At 36.6% G+C, this 20,025-nt stretch overlaps 1 protein-coding gene across 1 annotated transcript in view; it reads left to right on the top strand.

The window, feature by feature from the left end:
- LOC149227583 (uncharacterized) overlaps positions 1-10,976 on the top strand; it is a 35,066-nt gene extending 24,090 nt beyond the window's left edge. The window contains exons 7-8 of the mRNA XM_089375530.1: positions 10,567-10,638; positions 10,792-10,976. Of these exons, the coding sequence (XP_089231656.1) occupies positions 10,567-10,638; positions 10,792-10,909 (190 nt within the window). The 3' untranslated portion in view covers positions 10,910-10,976. The remainder of the gene's footprint in view (positions 1-10,566; positions 10,639-10,791) is intronic.
- Positions 10,977-20,025: the final 9,049 nt, after the last annotated feature.

Raw genomic sequence — 20,025 nt, 5'->3', positions numbered from 1 at the left:
AGGTGATTTGAAAATAGATCCCTCCAAGTTTGATGTCATTGTGAATTGGCCAAGGCTTAAGGCAGTTACAGAGGTAAGAAGTTTTTTGGGAGCAACCCAATATTGGAGGAAATTCATTGCTAATTTTTCTCTTATAGGAGCCCCTTTGCATGCATTGACAAGCGTGAAAAGGTTTTTCAGTGAGGAGACAAACAACAAAAGGACTTTGATGCATTGAAGGAAAAGATCAGTACAACCCCTGTACTCTCACTTCCAGACTTGAGACAATCATTTGAGATTCAGACAGATGCTAGTGACTATGCTATGGTTGCAATCCTCATGCATCATGGTAAGCCTATATGTTTTCATTCGGAAACTTTTCATGGTGCAACGATTAACTATCCTACATATGACAAGGAATTGTATGCATTGGTCCAAAGTGTGAAAAAATGGAAACACTACCTAATGGGTAAGGAAATAGTCATTCACACTGATCATCAGCCATTGCAATACTTGCAATCTCAATCAAAGTTGCAGCAATCAAGGCACTTCCGATGGATGGGTTTTCTTCAACAATTCCACTTGGTAATCAGGTATAAGAAAAGTATCTACAATAAAGTTGTTGATATGGCCGATTGTTACTCGAGCATAATTATGTTTTACATGAAAGTTATATTGAGAAATATGCATTAGATAATGACTTTCAAGATATTTATGCCAGCTTGAGTCAAGATAACCAAGTAGAGGAATTGGATTATCATTTGCATGATAACTTCTTGTACCATTTTGGAAAGATTTGTATTCTGCAAGGAGAAAGAGTTAACATCATAAGAGAGGCACATACTTCTCTTATTGCTGGTCATTTCGGTGTAAGTAAGACGGTGGCACATCTACATAAGTATTTTTATTGGCCTCATATGCTTGAAAGTGTGTCTCATTTTATTAAGGGATGTTCATTATGTGCAATTAGTAAGCTTAGTAATAGGAAGTTAGGATTGTACACACCACTTCTGGTTCCTTCACGACCGTGGGAGAGTGTTTCTATGGATTTTGTAGGAGGTCTTCCATTATCCAAAGGAGGTAATGATTATTTGTATGTAGTTGTGGATAGGTTTCAAAAAATGTGTATTTTGATGCCATGTAAAAAACAAGTTACAACTGAACAAACTGCTTAGTTATTCTTTCATAATGTTTGGGTGCATTTTGGACTGCCCACATCCATTGTTAGTGATTGAGATTCTCGCTTTGTGGGGAATTTTTGGTCAAACTCGTGGGGATTCATGGACACCAAACTAAAAAAGAATACAACCTTTCATCCACAAACAGATGGTCAGAGAAAATTGGGGAACAGAACAGTGATACATCTTCTGTGTGGGTATTGCAACGAGCATTCTAAGTTGTGGGATGAATAGTTGCACTATATTCAGCATGCTTACAACCGAGCCAAACACTCTTCCACTCAAACTTTGCCATTTGAGGCATGAATGGGATACTTGACTAAATCTCCTTTGGATTTTATTTTTGGTAAAGATGTTGCTATTGAAGGTCATAGCAACATAGGTAAAGCAAGAAAGTTCATTGACCAGATATAATTAATATACCAAAAGGTTCAAGAACAACTTGAGAAAATCCAAGGCAAGTACAAAGAAAGGCATGACAAGCATCGTCAAGATCACAAGTTCTAAGTTGGAGATGAAGTTTGGCTTCACATTAACAAAGAGAGGCTCCAAGGAGAAGCTGAAAAGCTCAAACCAATTAGATATGGTCCATTCAGAATTTTGGAAAAGATTGGTAATAATGCCTTCAGGTTGGATTTGCCTTCATATCTGTAAATTTAAGTTGTTGTTAATGTTGAGAATTTAAGGTTGTATGAGCCTCCCTTGATTGAAGATCAAGGAGAGAATAATTAAATTCCATCTATTGAAGACTTTTCTCCATGATTCTTTGATGTGCTCCAACAAGACAATATACTTGATAGAAAAAGGACATCAAAAAGGGGAAGTATTGATTATTTTCGAGTGGGGCTCAAAGGTACAATTCCTTCAAAAGCCAAATGGATAGAGATTGGAAAGGTGAGGGAACTGTACTCTCACTTGCTGAACAATTGAAAGTGATCCTTTCATTAGGGAGTTTTTGAGGTCTAAAATGGGCCTCCTAACGAAATTATAAAATAATAGTAGAAATAATAAAATAAAATTAGATTACATCATCAAATTTTAGAGGGAAAAATACAAAACTATTTTTTCAACTTGTATTTTCAACCTATCTCCCTATAGGTTTACTCAAATTTCAAGCAGAAACACTCGTTGGATGCAGAATTTGATTGCTCATTCAAGGAGTACCCATGTTGCATACTTTCGATGGACCTTTCTACAAGAAAATGGAGAAATACATGAAAAACATGATTGCAATCATGTTTTTAATGTATTTCTCATTTTTCATGTAGTATGGTGCATTGAAAGTATGCAATATGGGTACTCCTTGGATGAGGAATTAAATTTTGCATCCAACATGTACTCCCACTCAAAATTTGAGTAAAAACTTAGGGAGATAAGTTGAAAATACGAGTTGAAAAAGTAGTTTTATTATTTTATTATTTTTTAATCTTTGTACTTTTTTACTCCAAAAATGGTGAATCATCCCCCGTGGTTGACATCATCATCTTGAATCCTATTGGTTCTTATAAAGTTTATTTTGGTTGTACATTTGTCTTAGGAGGCCCATTTTAGACCTCAAAATTACCCCGATGTGGGGTCCAAAAGACTTCTAGTGGGGAGGAGTGATCATGTGCTCAAAAATCAAAGTGTTATAATTTTGTTAAACTTAGCTTCAGATCGAAGAGCTCGTCATTCTGATTCCAATGGTGTGAACGACACTCAAATCCAAGCTTGTATGCAGAAGTTAGAGCAAGTCAAAGTTCATATTTGACTTGCTTACATGGCACGATTGGATGACGTGGTAGGTTCCATTAGCGAATTGGGAGGCACCAAGTGGTCGTCCTCCATTGGACCCCGCATATCGCAAATAGTAGGTCGAAGGGGAATCATGTTAAAGAATCGCCCCCAAGCAGGGAAGAGATTGTGATGCGATAAATTGCAATCACACATCAACAAATACCTTAAGGTGACGCGTACTAGTTGCAAACTCGACAGTGGCGTAGAATGTAAAACAAGAACAGTGACATGAAACAGTGAAAATAGCAGTTTAGGAAAGCAGGCGTAACGAGGCAAGGGGATTATTTATAATTGAGATTAGTTTACCGTTATGGGAAATTCGTTACCGATAGAGAAAATGGGCATTTAATGTAGAGGGAGAATAGTAACAAGAGGAAAATGATAGCGACAACGGATCGGTGGCAATGGATAGGGACATGCGGCATGCAATGGCTCGAAGTGGAAGGTGCGGGAAAATATTATCGTTGACGCGGTATCGGGAGGCGTGGGAAACCAGATAGGCGGATTTTGGAGGGGGGTGGCGGTAAGTGGTAATGAGTGAGGGGGGTGTGAAGCGTGGAGGTGGTGACACGTAGTGGAGGGGGGGGGGTCGCGCGGGTAAAACTTCTTTTCGCACCCCCCCTTCCGTTATCACATATCATAGTGAGGGGGTGCGAAATGGCTTCCCCACTGTTGATCTGGGTGGGGAAGCAGATCACCATTCATTTGTATTTGAACTTTATCGCTTCACGACAAATCAATTTTGTCATTTATTGACTTTGACTAAAGTATATTAATGTTTATTTGCACAAATTTAATCAGCATTTTACAAGGTAATTAAATCCTAATTAAAACTTAATCTAACTTCGGCGCATTTAGACTAGCAGTCATTATTTGCCTAATTCACTTGTAATCCTAATCTAATACAACTTTGGCCAAACTTTGAGCATATTAGGCCATTAATTTATTCTATTCTATCCTATCTTCTAGTGTTCGACCAAGATTAAATAGTTTGGTGGACTTATTCTCTAATCTAAAACATAAATTTAAATGATTTGATCAATATTAAACTATATGATTCAAATCAGAAGAAAAGGTTGTGGCATGTAAACAAGTTGCACACAAAACCTTGATTTATTACAATGCAATTTATTTCTATGAAGTGGCATTTAAACAAGAACACTTATACAAATTTTGATTTTCTTTTGATGGGGTTTTATTTCATCTCTTTTTTTATTTTCTATTTTTTCATATTTCCATTTTTTCATTTATTTTTTTCATACCCTCTTTTATAAATAAAAACTAACTCATCAAAAATAAAGCATGTTACAATGGACCCAAGAAGAAACAAGAGCTAAAGAAGTAAGGAGGGTGATGACAAAAGAAGAGAGAGAGCCTTTATACATCAGAGCAGAATTAGTGAGCCCCAAGGTTGTCATCAGTAACCACAACCTCATCTCCACTGATCCTAAATTGGCACCTCGTATATGGAAACCCTTAGGATGTTGGGGATAGGAAATTTTGCATGCTGGCCAAAGAAGATGGCATGCTCTGCCTCACAGTTTGCAAATTAGAGAGTATCACTCTCCAGAAAGACTAATGAATTCCTTAGAGAGAACCCCACTCTACAAAAGAATCATGCAAAGGTTGAAAATCAAGTGGATATGACTCAAACTCATTCCTCCCTTACTGTTGGTCCTACAAGAGAGAAGAGACCAGGCTGAAGAACAAAAGGAGTGGACAAACATAGTAGCAAATGCAAGTTTCTACCCACAGGAAGGCACACCATCTAAGATGCCTTGGGATGTAAGAGAGGCCACCAGGGCCATGAATGAACTTCACATCAGTAGCTGAGTTTCTCAGAGGGTGAGAAACACCTTTAGCAAGGGATGATGATGTGTCCCATCAATAGCTATATTTTGAGGCCCATTGTGCTATCCTCCAACCCTTAAAACTCTCATTTCTTCACACTAATTCACATTTTTAGCCTTAATATGTTTAGTAGGAAGACTAAAGGGTGATTGTCATATTTCATAGCCTAATGTGATTAATATGTAGGAAAAAGAAGCATTTTTGGAGATATTCACTATGCTTATTGGAGACATCTAGAGAGAAAATAGGGGGCTTGTCCACTACATTAACTCTCCAACTTGACTTGAGATCAAATATTCCTCACCAACAACTCGAATTCACTAGAAGCTAAGGAACTCAAGTGTGTGTTAAGATCCAAAGGAACCAAATCCACCAATTTCGAGATTTTAGAGGGATGCACTCCTCCTTTCAAGGGAGTTATCGCTCAGCTACTTTTTGTATAAATAAACAAGCCTAAAGGCTCATTAGGATTCAATTTTTTGTTAGAGATAGGACTATCTATTGAGAGGCTAGTGCTTGATACTGTTATTTTCATCTTTCATATGATATATGTGACTCTTATTTTCTGTCAATGAAAAGTTTATTGTTGACATGCATCTGAGTTAACTTTAGAGGGTTGAAACCCTTGGGTTTGGGCCCAACCCAGAGGCTTTAGTCCCTCTGTTGTATTCTTTCATTGTTCTTGTTTAAGCCGTTGAATTTATTTCCTTGTTTAAGTAGGAATTACATTACAAAAATTGTAGTTGTAGGTTTGACCACCACCTATCTTGTGGGAAGTGGTTGGAAGATCTACAACAACAAACCAAAAACATGTGTTTATGATTTCATGGAAATTGCTAAGTGTTGGAGTGTAATTCTTCTGCATTCTTGGTTTCTGCAACTTAGAAGTTAGTAGTGTTGATTTGGAAATTAGAGTAGGTATGTGTTGTAGGATAAGAGTAGATCTTAACAAAATTCAACTCATCTTTTCCACTTTTATTTAGTTTGTTGTAGTATTGATCATTTAATTGCATGTACTTGATTAGTCTGCAGGGATTTTTGTTGACTTGTAGGGGTGGGCACACTCTTCCACATCCACTTATATCATTCAATATTTCTCCTAGACACCTCATATTGCTCTCAAACTCTGCCACCGAGATCACCTTTCTAGGGCCAATGAAGGACATCGTGGGCATAAATGTTTGTGCAAGATCGGCCTCCAAGGGGTACTAAGCTTGGAAAAAGGGCTCCCACACCCTTCATTCACCTTCATCCACCTTACTTAACCTTCAATATACCATCCTTTCCCTCAAAAAGCTCTCAAACCCCCTCTTGTAGCAAAACATGGCCTCATGTAGCAATTCTTATAGAAGTGATGTAACACTACTTAAATCCAACCATATTTGCTCTAGACTTTGACCCTTGCATTTAATGGCCCCCATGCTTTGATTTCATGATTGAGGAAGGCTCCAAGACCACTCCAACCCCATCCTTTCCTCACTGCAATCAAAAGACAGCCAGTAGAATTAGACTTAGTAATTTTAAATTCCATATTTGTGTTGAAGATTGAATTCCTCATTTTCAAGCAAGTTTCAATTAGATAAATAATTTATGCAAATATACTATTGATTTTATTAGTGTTCAAGTAGACTAGTCTATTCCTTTCATGCAATTACAGTTAGCCTTTACATTTAATGAATGGAATTTTCATTTTTGTAGTTAGAATCATGTTCATTTCCTTGCATTCAAGATATGCTTTCATAAGAAATTCTCTTTGTAGTTAGTTGAAGGAGTGGTCTCTGAATACCTTGATCTGATCTAAATACTGAGGGTGACATGAGTAGAACTTAACCTACTATGCATATAACATTGTCACCTCTAATTTTGTACGAACCCTGGGTTGATAATTTAAGTTGATAGCCTTGGAAGTTTCAACATCCTTGATGCAATACCAGGGCTCATCAATCATGATGAAGAATATTATATAAAATTCCTCTTCCATAAATGCTCCATAAACATCACACATGTGGGAAAAGTAAGCCAATGAGGGTGCCATCTCCTCCAAAATAGTGTAATAATTCTCTAAATGTCATGTCTTTTCACAACAAGGTGCAAAATATCACCAAAATTCCATGTATCATCAGAAGAAAGTTTCAACTCATCATCCTTCATGCTAGATCGGCTAAAGTATAGTCACATTTCATCATAAAGGTGCAACATTCCATCATAAATGAAATTTCCTCAAGCAAATACAAAACATCATCAAGGAAAGTGGATCCATGACCTCTCTAATTATGTGCCTCAACATCATAAAGTGCAACGTCATCATGAGAAAGGATTTATCTACATCACCAAAGTTGGGCATCTCAACAATTTATCATATCATCTCAAGGCCAAAACATGTTCTAAAGGGTATGCAATGTCCTGAATGGGGTGTGGAAGAAGATCATCCATGCCTCATAAAGCACAATGTCTTTACCATCAGAAAAAAGTATAGGATACAAGAATTAAATGGGACCAATCAATATGTACACAAGAGCCATTGTAACATAAAAAATGGTTCATGATTAATGTAAAATCCATTAAGTAGATGTTATGAACTGGTTGATTTTACTAAAATCTTTGTTGTGATTGTTAGGTGGTTCAACAACCGAGTTCTTGGGCACCTACTCCACAACTACCCAATCCCTCCAGAGAAGTATATTGTCACAAATAAAATGAAGTGTTGAGACTCTTGTGCCTCATAGCAATAACATCAATGACACATGTCCCTAATCACCTCTTTCACTTGGGACATTAGATCATATTGTATTGGATTTGATGATCCTTCAGAATTACACACTTGGACCTAACATTCCCCCAGGATGTCCTTAACACTATTGGATGGATGGCAGTTGTTCTAGAGCCCATATGAGGATAGTTTCACCTTCAGAGACTAGGGATGGCTAGTTTCACATGAGAGGCCCTCAATGTTGGAGTAGAGGAGGCCACTTTGAGTAGTTCTAGATCCATGGAGACCACTTTGTTGTGCCCCATCTAGATCTTGGGACCCCATAGGAGGTATTGAGGTGGATTTGAGGGCCAACCATCAAATCACGGATATGAAATACTTCTACGTCATCTTGGACACCTCATCACACTTGGACATGCCATTTAGAGCACATTTATTGCATGACATCAGCCCTAGAGAGATAGCAACTCACACTTATGGGTTAATTAAGGCATATTTGTGAAAATCTAGTGGGTTGGATTGTAACCCAAATTATTTTGTCATCAAACTTGTTTTTAGGGGATTTGTGGGCTAATTAATGTTATCCTCATATAAATAGAGGAGAGGGTCATTCTATTTCATCATGATCACTTGTGACTTGATTTCCACCTCCTTGAGGATTTTTCCCTAGCTTGTATCTTGTGGAGATGTGATTCTATAGATCATTTTTGTCTATTGGATCTATTTCTTGGCATTGGAGATGTTGTCTTGGAGCAATAAAGAATTGTTCATGCCTTTTCTCTTGTAAATGAACCTTGTACTTGATAAATTTTTGATCTTATGTCTAATGTATGGAATGTATTGATTATATATGGTTTTCTATTGTGCCATTTATTCTTGAAGATCAATTGTATAGAATATAGATATCATCATTGTATACATTACTCATGTATGAAATGTGAATGGTGATCCCCTTAGTGAAACTTTAAACTAGCTCTCCAAGTGACCTTGATCCCTCACAAAGATAATAGTTGGGGTTTTGATCTAGAGCATCAAAATTCCCTTACTCCTTCACAAAATCTAGCCAATACTTCAACTCCATACACTCCATCATCCCGAGGACTAGGAACTGGCCTTGTCAAATTGGTGATCACACATAATTGCATCCCTAAACTAAATTTCGCTCTCTTATTTCTGATTTTGGCACTCTTAAGGATAAGTCGTCATCTAGGGCTTGGTGTGAATTGGTTTAGAAGGAGAATTTTGGCTTGTGGAGAGATTCAACATTGAGGGAAGAGTTGATTGCCTCAAAATCATCTTCCTTTAATGGACAATTTTTACATTTCAAGGCTTAATTCTCTTGCTTAGGAAAACCCTAGTTTGCAAAGCTTCAACTTGAGGGCTTATTGAAGGTTCCTTTTTCCGTTTTCTTGCTAGTATTCATTGTGGGGAAACCTTTTCTTAGCCTATTGACTCTAGGATAATCCATTTGTCTTGCTATCTCTCAAGCCCTAGGTGAATTGAGTCCTAATTTGGTCTTGATAGAGGATGTGAGTTCCCCTTTTCTTGCTTAATGAGCTTTGTCCTTAAGAAGAGTCATCCTCTATAAGCCACTTGTCACCTTGAACCTAGCATATCTTTCATAGGTGACCTTTCTAATGTGAAGCCTCTCATTGGTGAAAGTCCATAAAGAGCAGGGGGTAGTGGCTGTGGTGTTAGTGGGTCACACCTCCATTGCTGTCACTTAGTCTAGTGTTTTGTCTTATAGGGTGCCCCTTTAGAAGACCTGCTAGATTTTGAGGCAATAGGTTGCATTAGAAGATGGAAGTTAGTGTGCAAGAAAAAAGGATGTTAATTTCCTTGATAAAATAATCCTAAAGCCTAATACTAAAAGCACACCAAGGACGACGAAAAAATGTGTTAATTGCCTTAATATAATATTTCCTAAAACCTAGTACTGAAAGCATGCCAAGAATGAATGGTTCCTTGACTTTAACTTAGGCATAATAAGTTGATTTATATTGTTAATACCTTAGCTAAAATATTATTTCGACTAACATAAATTGACAATGCTTCTTGAATTCCATTATTATATCAAACATATCGAAAGCCGAGTTCTATTAATAATATTTGGTCACGGGAGAGTATAATTATATTTTTCTTGCTATCGTTCACATTATATAATTGGTTCTTATCTTTTGACAACTTCATTCCTTATATTTGTTGCTTTATGGTCTCTACTATTTCTTTTATAAGAAATTCCATGAATGGATGGACTTGTTTTCTTGATCATATGTTATCACCTTTCTATTATATGTCTGTCCGATCTGGTATGATCATATACATTCGACTTTCCTCTAGTCGACCTTCTTTACATTGTTTTGGATTTTTCTTATGGTAGGTACCTTAGATGATAACCATGATGATAAGCATAATACGAATAAATTCAGAGCTTTATGGATGTAATAAAACACCAATCCATAGAATCCAATCGTAAATTACCATGTACAAGCTTTGGGCGGTAGCAAATTTACAAATTTAGATTTTATGGAAGTAGTCCAGCATTCTATATAAGGATGTTTATTATGTAAAGCTCTATATTTGTTGCTGGTATATTTACTGTAAATTTTTGTATTTATATGTGATATAATCGACTTAATCCAATGAATGGAAAATGAAATGTTCCTTGTCCACTCTCAAAGGCATAAGAAATGCAATTCTATTACATGTAATGAGGCATCCCTTTAAGATATATTTCACAAGAATAAGAAATGTTTTAATGAAGATCACTGGATCAGGTCGTTGTCATTCCGAAGATATATTTCCTATTACTTGGAAAGTGAGTCACTTGATTGGGTTATTGTCAATATAAGTTACTTGAATGCCTATATTTGGTGTATCAACGATTAGTGACTTGCCAACAGATTCCTATTTTTCTATTGTGATTACTATTAGATGCTCAGGGAGTGGAGGGAATCAAAATTTATCCAAATTATGCCTTGTTCTGGGCACACTCTTGTCATTAGACAGATGGCTAGAAATCATTCCAAATATTCCTAAGTTGAAATTGTGTTCTCTATTTTTACCAAACAGGTACATTGATAGTGCAGGAGTAAGTGGAGAGATACCATCCTCCTTTCGAAATCTTAAAAGCTTGAAAATTTTGTGAGTTTTCATTGCTACTATTCTCGATAGTAGTAGTCTGTTTTTCTTTTTTGGTACAGACCACAAAATGAGTTTCATGCATTGGAAAATTGCTATGAAATATATATTAAGACGATTGTATTTGGATAACACTTTTTTGGTTTTGTGATCCAGATGGGCTTCTGATAATCAATTCACTGGAGGAATACCAGACTTCATTGGAAGTTGGAAGAACCTTACTGATCTGTATGTGTGTTTTCACTGTGTAATTGAGTTGATCTATGGTATTTGAAAATTCATAATGTATTTGGATATACATATGCTCGATACAAATTTAATTGTTTCTGGGTCTCATTCAACTTAATGCTCATATTACTAGAAATGTAGCTAGCCTCGTAAATTGCTGCAACATAATCAGACATAGGAAAGAGGTTTGCAGGAGATAATTCCTATTCTAGGATGCTTTGGGTATTAATAAATTTTCGGATGCTTTGGGTATTGATAAATTTTAGTATAGAAAACAGTTGACAGATTTATTGTTATCGTTAGGATAATATAATTTTTTTGAGAAACAGGAGAGAATTGGGCATATTAACACTACCTGATTGGATGTTTCAAGGATCATTTATTTTGGGAATTTTGAGGTAAAAAATGAGAATCAGATTTAAAATAACCAATAAGATTCAAGAAGATGATGGCATCTCCATGTATAAATATTTTGGAAGGAAAAAAAATATTAAGAGAATTTTGATTTAAAAAATGGGTCTCAGAACAAAAAATATATTAACAAAATTAAATTTAAGAGAACAAATAATATTAAGGATGATGATGTCATCCTTGGGGTAAATATTTAGGAAGGAAAAGTTGAAAACTTTTTTTCTTTATTGTATTTTTGGATTATCTCTTTATAGGTTTACTCAAATGTTGAATGTAGGGCTCGTCGGATACGGAATTGAGTTCCATATCCAACGATTACCCATTAAGAATACTTTTGAGTAAACGCACACCAAAAAAATTGAAAATACAACGAAAAAACACATTTATCTATGTATTTTCATTTTCTTAGGTGTGGATCTACTCAAAAGTATTCAAATTGGGTACGTGAAATTCAATTCCGTATCCAACGGGTCCCTACACTCGACATATGAATAAACGTATAAGGATAAACCAAAAACACAATAAGAAAAAATAGTTTTTTCTCTTTTTCTTTAAAAACGAGGCCTATTTTAGACCTCAAAATTCTCCTAATACTACTTTTTTCAATTGTATTTTTTATTTATCTCCTTATAGGTTTACTCAAATGTCAACTGTAGGCATCCTTTGAATGCAAAATTAAAAAACATGGTTTTTCAAAAAATTTCAATTTTTTTAGTGCGAATCTACTAAATTATGAAGAGTAGATACTTCTTGAATCCGAAATTTAATTTCGCATCTAACGAAATTCCACATCCAATAGTTCTTACACTTGACATATGAGTAAACCTATAAAGAGATAAGTAAAAATACAATAAAAAAAAAGTATTTTTTTTGTTTTTCCTTTAAAAATTCATAACTCTTATTCCATTATTTTAACTATTATTTTATTATTTTTCTTAAGAAACTCGTTTTATAACTCAAATTCCTGTAATGGTCCAAATTTAGATTTATTTGGAACATAGAAACTTGACAAGAGAGTACTCATTTTTTAGAAATGTGTCTAATTTATTAGCACACAAGAATTGAGGGAAAGAAAGGAAAAGTTCTAGTTTCAAACTTTCTTGTTATTATTTTTTCCAAGTTGTTTACAAGATCAGTCCCAAAGAATGTTATAGCCTAGGAGTTTTCCATGTCAACATACCTAGAGGTAAACGATTACATGTCAAAGAGATATCTTGTAAGGGAGGAGTTTGCTTCACACATAGATATTGAAGAAAAGAAGAATTAGCGAATATTCTTAGATTGAAAACTAAGTTCATTCTTTTGATGAATCTTCCTTGCTAAAAATTTCCCTTGTATTATCTTTGATCCTAATTGTTAGTTTAAATGTTCCTAACCATTTCCCCATGCCCAATCTTAATCACATTTATAACTCCAACATGTTGTTTTCATTAACCATGTGGTATAGTTAGATAGTTAATTAAACTTAATTCAGTTTAATTCTTGCAAAGCAACAAATATTGAAACTTTGAAAGATGTGTTCCTCAATAACAACCTTGAGTCACTTCCCATACACATTGTTGACATTTGTAAACAACTTGTTTCATTTGGACTAAGTTGCACGATATGGGGAAACAGGTATGAGTTTCTGAAATGGGTACAGGTGTGAAACGTGACCCCCAAATTTTGGAAATGGAGAAATGCGATATATATATATATATATATATATATATATATATATGTTAGGACATTTAAGAAATGTTATCTGCAATCATAAATCATACATGATACATTATTACATTGTGATTATATTGTCAAATGTCATTGCATAAACTATAAGTCTATCAATTATACATGATGATGAAACATACTAACATCACATTTACTCATGAATGATCACATAATTAAAGTAGTAATATCCAAAAACAACCTTGATAAACGAGGTTTATTAAATATATATATATATATATATATATCCAAAATCAACCTTTATATATGAGGCTTCAAGTACAATGTTACATCAACAAGTATCAAATTGTGGACAATGAACACATATAGAAATAAAACATAAGCTCAATCTAGTACAAAGTAAACAATAACAACTAATAGTCATCAATCTTCATCCTTATCATCATAATCCTTGTCAAAAATAGAAGAAGAAGCATGCTCAACAGTGGATGGTGGAGCGGAAGAAGATGATGGGCATAAGAAAGATCCATTTTCAATTGTCCACCTATTGAAGCACACCATTTTCTTTATAATAAAATTCCCTAGGCATCTGGCGCATCAATGACTACAACATCCATTAATACAGTAATGTCCTTGTTCGTTGCCGAAGATGTCTTCAAATATTTAATGAGACCATGCACAAGAATAGAATTAGAGTCAAAACCACAAACATTCTCATATAGCCTAGTGATGTTCATTTCTAATTGATGCATGACCTTTAATGGCATGACATTAGCAAAGGCACATGAAACAAGCATGCAATTATGACATATTATAATATTAATCACTAGGGACAATAAAAAGGGCTCATGACCTTCATTTTTCTTATCAAAGGCCATATTCTGCAAAATGATGGGAGTGTCATCGGGATTATATTCAAAACCCAAAGGCTTGCTTATTTGCTTCCTTTGGGGAGGAAGCTTAGTCATATCTATAAGGGGGACTTGCATATTCACCTTGTCCAAAACATTAGTCATGTCAACATCTACTACAATATCATTATTTTTAGGTTTTTACTTAAGTTTATTTTGAGGTTGCACTTGGGAATTGTCCTTCCCTTGAGATGGATTACTTGAGCTAGAACTTGCTTGGGATTGATCGTTGTTTGTTCTAGAATATTGGATACCCTTAAATATTCCACTATTTTTAGTTGCTAGCACAGGTTCAGCTTGATCACTATTGGTAGAAGTATGGAATTGGTTGGGCTCTAGGAGAAAATAGGTGTCCCCAAGCAAGATATTGAAAGGAGCACTAGAATTTACTATATTCAAGTGCTCAGGATTTTCATCCTCATTTTCTTGATTATAAGGATTATATCCTTGAGGCTCTTGAGAAGGTTGGCATCAATGGGACTCTTCTTTTCCAACCAAGTTGATTGGGGCAAGGGTGTTTGGAACACTTTGTTGAGTGGTATGGCCTCCCTCAGTAGTCTTTCTATTAACGGACTTGTCCTTAATGAATTGAGCTTTAGGAGGAAAACTAGGCCAAGATCCCTTTTCCCTCTATCATGAAGATTTTGTTCATTAGTGTCTTTTGACCTTGGATAAACTCACTAGTGAGATTTTCAAACTTTTGAGAAAATTATTGCATGACTGGATCAACTTAAGAGCTCGATTTGGTCTTAGGATCAATCCTAACCCTAGGATAGTTAAACGGTCAATTTTTGAAGCATTCAAATTCTACTCAACTTCAACAATGATCTTCTTAGCCTCTACTAATTCCTTGGGTTTCTTATCCCTAAGGGAATAGGTCAAATGTCCATGGAGAGATCTAACATATCTATCAAGAATACCATCATCAAAAGGTATCAATATATTAGGGATCTCTCTAAGGACGTTATCAAATCTTTGAGTGAATTCCTTCAGAGTTTCTTTCTTAGTTTGTGTGGTTGTAAGGAATCCCTCAAGGATAAGACCTACATCTAATGTCGAAGCCCATCTCTTCTTGAATGCATCATGAAATGTATCCCAATTAGGTATGCCACCTTGAGGCAAACTAAGATAGCGATCTCGAGCATTTCCATCAAATGTGAGGTAAAATAACATCATCACAATATCTTCTTCCATTCTAAGCTTAGCACTCATTGCCCAATTGAAATCACGTATACGTTTTTCAATAGTGACAGCATCAATGCCATTGAATCTAGGTATCCATTCATGATATTTATCAGGTAAAGGATGAGAAGCATTAGGGTGGCTACTCAAACCCAAAGGCTTGAAGGCAACAATAATCCATGGTCTATCCATAGTTATGCTAGGGGTAGTATTATCACCAAAAATATTCCTAACCATAGGATGATCAGGGTTAATGGAAGGATTGTTAGACTCAGGAGCCTTTTTTGTAGTCCTTCTCTTTCTTGGAGATATGGTTCCGTTGAAATAAATCCTAAGGGATTAAATAAGGTTCAATTGAGGAGTCGCCAGAAGAGGATCTATATTCTCATTAGAGGTATTCTCTTCAAAGACATGCAAACTAAATCTTCAGATTATAGGGAGGTTGATTGAATTCCTGCCCAGCAAGCGTGCCAAAAATGTTGCCCCAAAATATAGCAGGTCTTGTAGAGGGGCACCTACAAGACAAGTACTAGACCAAGTGACAACAATGAGGTGTGGCCCACTATCACCATAGCCACTACTCCCTGTTATGGACTTTCACTAATGGGAGGCTTCCCGTTAGATAGGTTACCTATGAGAGATATTCTAGGTTCAAGGTTCAAGGTGACACAAGAGGATTATAGAGGATGGATCTTCCTAAGTACAAGGCTCAATCAAGGAAAGAAAGGTAACTCACATCCTATAGAAAGGCCAAATTAGGGCACACTAGACTTAGGGTTTGGGAAATATCTAGCAAAATGGAATATCCTAATGCCACTACGCCAAGAAAAGGTTTCCAAATAATGAATATTAGCAAGACAATGACATAAGAAACATTTACAAAGCCCTCAAGTTGAAGCTTATATAAACTAGGGTTTTGTTACGGCTCAAACTAGTAGGAGACCTAAGGGGGATCCCTAAAGGGAAAATGTTGGGTCAAGGGCAACAAATGGAGACTTAGCCCACTGTCACCTCAGCTAAGGCTCCCTTCTATTTACGGACTTTCACCGATGGTAGGAGACCCGATATATATGGAGTCACTAATGAAAGATAGGTCAATGGATATGAGTGACCCAAACCCCTTCCTAGAAAATTTTGAACGATGGAGCTTGCTTGCTTTCTAAGAAAGGTACTATGTATTTATAGGAAAGGAAGAGGATTTTGAGGGTATGGGAATAATCTTGTAAAGGATTTCCCCAATCCCTAAAATCCTTGTTAAAATTGGTATCCCGGATGGTTCTTGAAGAATGGTCTTTTGAAGGAGCGGGACCACACGGGGCCAAGTGGACCCGGTCTAGGATATTAGGAAGGTATGAAGCAAGCAATGATATTCTTACCCTAGACAAGGTGGGGGAAAGGATCAAGAGAATAATTTCACTTGAAGATGTTGTCTTGACCCTATGGGGCACTAGCCTTGGGGATGGCAGGGCAAGTTTTGATCCCGAAGCTAGGGCTTGAATTTTCTCCCAACTCCATTGTCGAAATGGCTTAAAAATTAGAGAAGAGCTAGAGGAAAGGCCAACGCAGGGGATCCTAGGAAATCGAATTCTTTTGATGGCTAGCTTGTCAGGAAATTGATGCCCTAGGTACCCCAATGTGGCTAGTCCTGGAAGGATGTGAGAAAATGTGGATTTTAGTGACCACCCTTGGTAGATCAGTGCCTTAATCTTTGGGAGAATAGAGTCTATCTTGAGTGAGAGTAGCATTTCTTGGTTTCCAGTCAAGGAGGCCTCACGATCACTTTGTTTGCCTTCTAAGTCAAGAAGAAGCAACCTTGGAGCTTTTATACTTCGATGTGCAAGAGAAATGACTTGTCAAGGTAAAATTTTACCCCTAGGAGATTTTGCTCCTATTACATGGCCCATACATTGAAGGAAATGCTATAATAGAGACAAATTCTACAATATTAAGTAGTAAATGCATGCAACAATTATGCCCTAGAACAACGAAAATCCCAGTTCAACATATATGACAAAATTAAACAAGAATAACATCAAAAGAACGTACTGACATGTAATAGAGTATATCCATCTATTCATAATTGACAATAAAGAAGCTCAAAGAGAAGATAAACCAATATCTATACATGAAAACTCATCCATAAATCTCTAATTCATCCTTAGAAAAAGTACGAAAATCTCATGAGAGATAAGTGATCCAAGCCAAAGTGATGATAGAAAGTGAATTCACCTAACTCCTATTTATACACTCATTAGGAGTTCGAATTTTCTAATTGGTAGGTGGGAAAACAAGATTTGATTTTTGGTAGCATCGTATGTGCTCTAGCCATGAAAATTGGTGGAGAGGCTAAGGCACATGATATCTCCAAGACCTAGAAATCGTTTGGGGAAATTCCACCCGGATGAAGATATATTAAAATAATTAATATTTTTAATGGGGTTTCTAAGTCTAAACTTAGGAAAATTAAAATATTAATGTGTATTAATATAAAATGGGTGAGAAATTTTTAAATAACAAGGATCAAGCCAGCTCTAATTTTAGCCTTTGATTAGGGACTTAATCTCGATCGTTGAATCGTCAACGGGAAGACTATAAGAGGAGGCTTGAGGGTCAGTTGGAGACACACCAAGAGAGATCAAGAATTCGATTTTCTGGGGCTAGGTTTGCTAAGGAAATCGAGTTAGAGATCAGTTGCAGTGAGGGGTAGTTCAACAAGGGATTTCGATCCAAGGCTGAAGAATACATATTAGAGAGGTAGCGCAGAGCCTAGGAGGGCTAATGCAGAGTCTAAGGAGGCCAGCGCAAAGGACGCAAAAGCTGTAGAGGACGTAGAGGCTGATGCAAAAAGCCATAGAGACTGATGCAGACAACACAAAGGGTTGTAGAGGTTGATGCTGGGCTGAAGAGGCTGCGCTAAGGAGGTTCACGTAGAGGCTGATGCAAAAAGCCATAGAGACTGATGCAGACAACACAAAGGGTTGTAGAGGTTGATGCTGGGCTGAAGAGGCTGCGCTAAGGAGGTTCTGTGGGGAAGACTGAGAGCAGATCAGCCGGGAGCAATGTTGCACGAAGCGGGAGCGAAGCGGAAGCGCGGAGCGCGGAAGCGTCATTTTCCAAAAATCTAGGGAGCGAAGCGTCCGCGGAAGCGTCTGCTATATATATATATTTTTATATATTTTTTTGCATTTATACTCAAAACAAACATCCCAAATACCAAATTAATTGTAGAAGACATGAAAACATGCATATTTTTGCATAAATCAAGATAGATATGGCATCCATGATTCCATTGTAGTTACTAGTATGTACAACAATCATCTATATTCTAGCTATTACAAACATACATCAAATTTTTAAGCATATTATAAAACATAAAACATTTAAGCATATTATAAAACATAAAACATAGAGCATATTATGATTTATCTAGCAAGTGAGCAACTGTCAACATTTGTCATGTCCAAAATTCAAATAATAATGTTTACAAAATATGTCACTTGGTCACCGCCAAGCCAAAAAGGTTCAAAATTCAAATTCACAAGTCTACAAGTCTAATGAGTAATCTATGACAAAAAGAAGTAGATTGTGAATATATCTACTAATCTCTCCTCCTTCCACCACGAATAGAACGTGATGGCGGGCCTCCACGTGGTGGCAATGAAGAAGATGGTCCCTGTGTAAGTCGTGGCACTGGAACTGATGAAGAAGAACCCCCTGCCGTTGGTGTTGAACCATGGAACCTAGAAACCAAGGGACCAGATGGGGGTGGGGGTGGTGGCATATCAACACCCGTGTCATCATCCTAGAATCGCTCAAAAAATTCATGCAAAAAAAAAAAACACTAGTTAACAAAAAAATTAAAAACATGAATTAGAGAAATGCTTTATAAGGGAAAATTGGAAAATTCATACCACAATGGACATACCTGGATAAGAGAATCCTCTAATTGCTCTAGTCGCAACACTCCATCCTCCAAATTGGGCTCCTCTGGATTCTTGTCCCAAGTCAACAAGTCTTTATTAGACTTTGCATCTTCACAGTAATGGGACAACAATCGCAAGTTGTAATGAACATAAACCAAGCTCTCTGCCCGGTCTAAATTCAACCTGTTCCTTTTAACACTGTGGATGAAAGAATAAGAGCTCCAACACCTCTCTGCAGAAGAAGTGTTTACCACCTGTGATAGCACCCGCAATGCCAAACTCTGTAGAACTGGAGTAGGCCCTCCATGCATGTTCCACCACTCAAGAGCAGAAAAATGCTCTCGATCTTGAATTGCATGCATGCTCGAAAATGGACCAGTGTTGCTCGTATAGTTGCTCACCTGTCTCCGTACCAATGCAGCCTCCTCCTCATCAGGGATTAATCTACTCAATGCAGCCATATATTTTTCGTGAACCTCTTTATCTTGGTGTGGTTTTCTCCTGACTCCCCCCCCAGGTGCTGGTTTTGAAAGCCATGATGGATGATAGTATTTAGGTGTCAAAACATATGCTAATGCATGCAATGGAACATTTAGCATATCCCATCGTTTTTCCACCTCTTCACGAATATAATTGTACAAGGTGGTATCTCTAGGCTCAACAATGTCTTTAATCTGCCCCAACATGCTATCCATTTGCTCATACACCTCCCCAATTACTGGTCGATCTGAATCTGCAAACTTGATCATGTAATAAATTGGTTTGGTGAATTGCAAAACATATTTAACCTGTGACCAAAAGTAACTGTCAAGAACAGTGTCCTTGACTTCATTAGCACCATCTGTACTGACGTTAATTTCATCCCATGTTTCAGCACACACCAGATTAGTTAAAGCTTGTCTCACCCTCACTAGCCGCCTAAAGGTGAGGTAATAACTAGCAAATCTTGTCTTTGCAATTTTAAGCAATTGCAACTTGGAGTAAGTGCCATAGAAGTAGTTTACCCTTGTATGCCCTGTGATGAATTTAATGAGCTGCTTCCCTTTCCTGTAAACCTCAGCAATCCA

The sequence above is a fragment of the Pinus tabuliformis genome, chromosome J (assembly GCF_031772625.1).
Source record: "Pinus tabuliformis cultivar Carrire ecotype Pingquan chromosome J, CPIR1, whole genome shotgun sequence".
In the NCBI taxonomy this organism is placed as follows: Eukaryota; Viridiplantae; Streptophyta; class Pinopsida; order Pinales; family Pinaceae; genus Pinus; species Pinus tabuliformis.
Note: the sequence above shows the minus strand (reverse complement) of the source record. Positions and strands in the feature narration are given on the sequence as shown.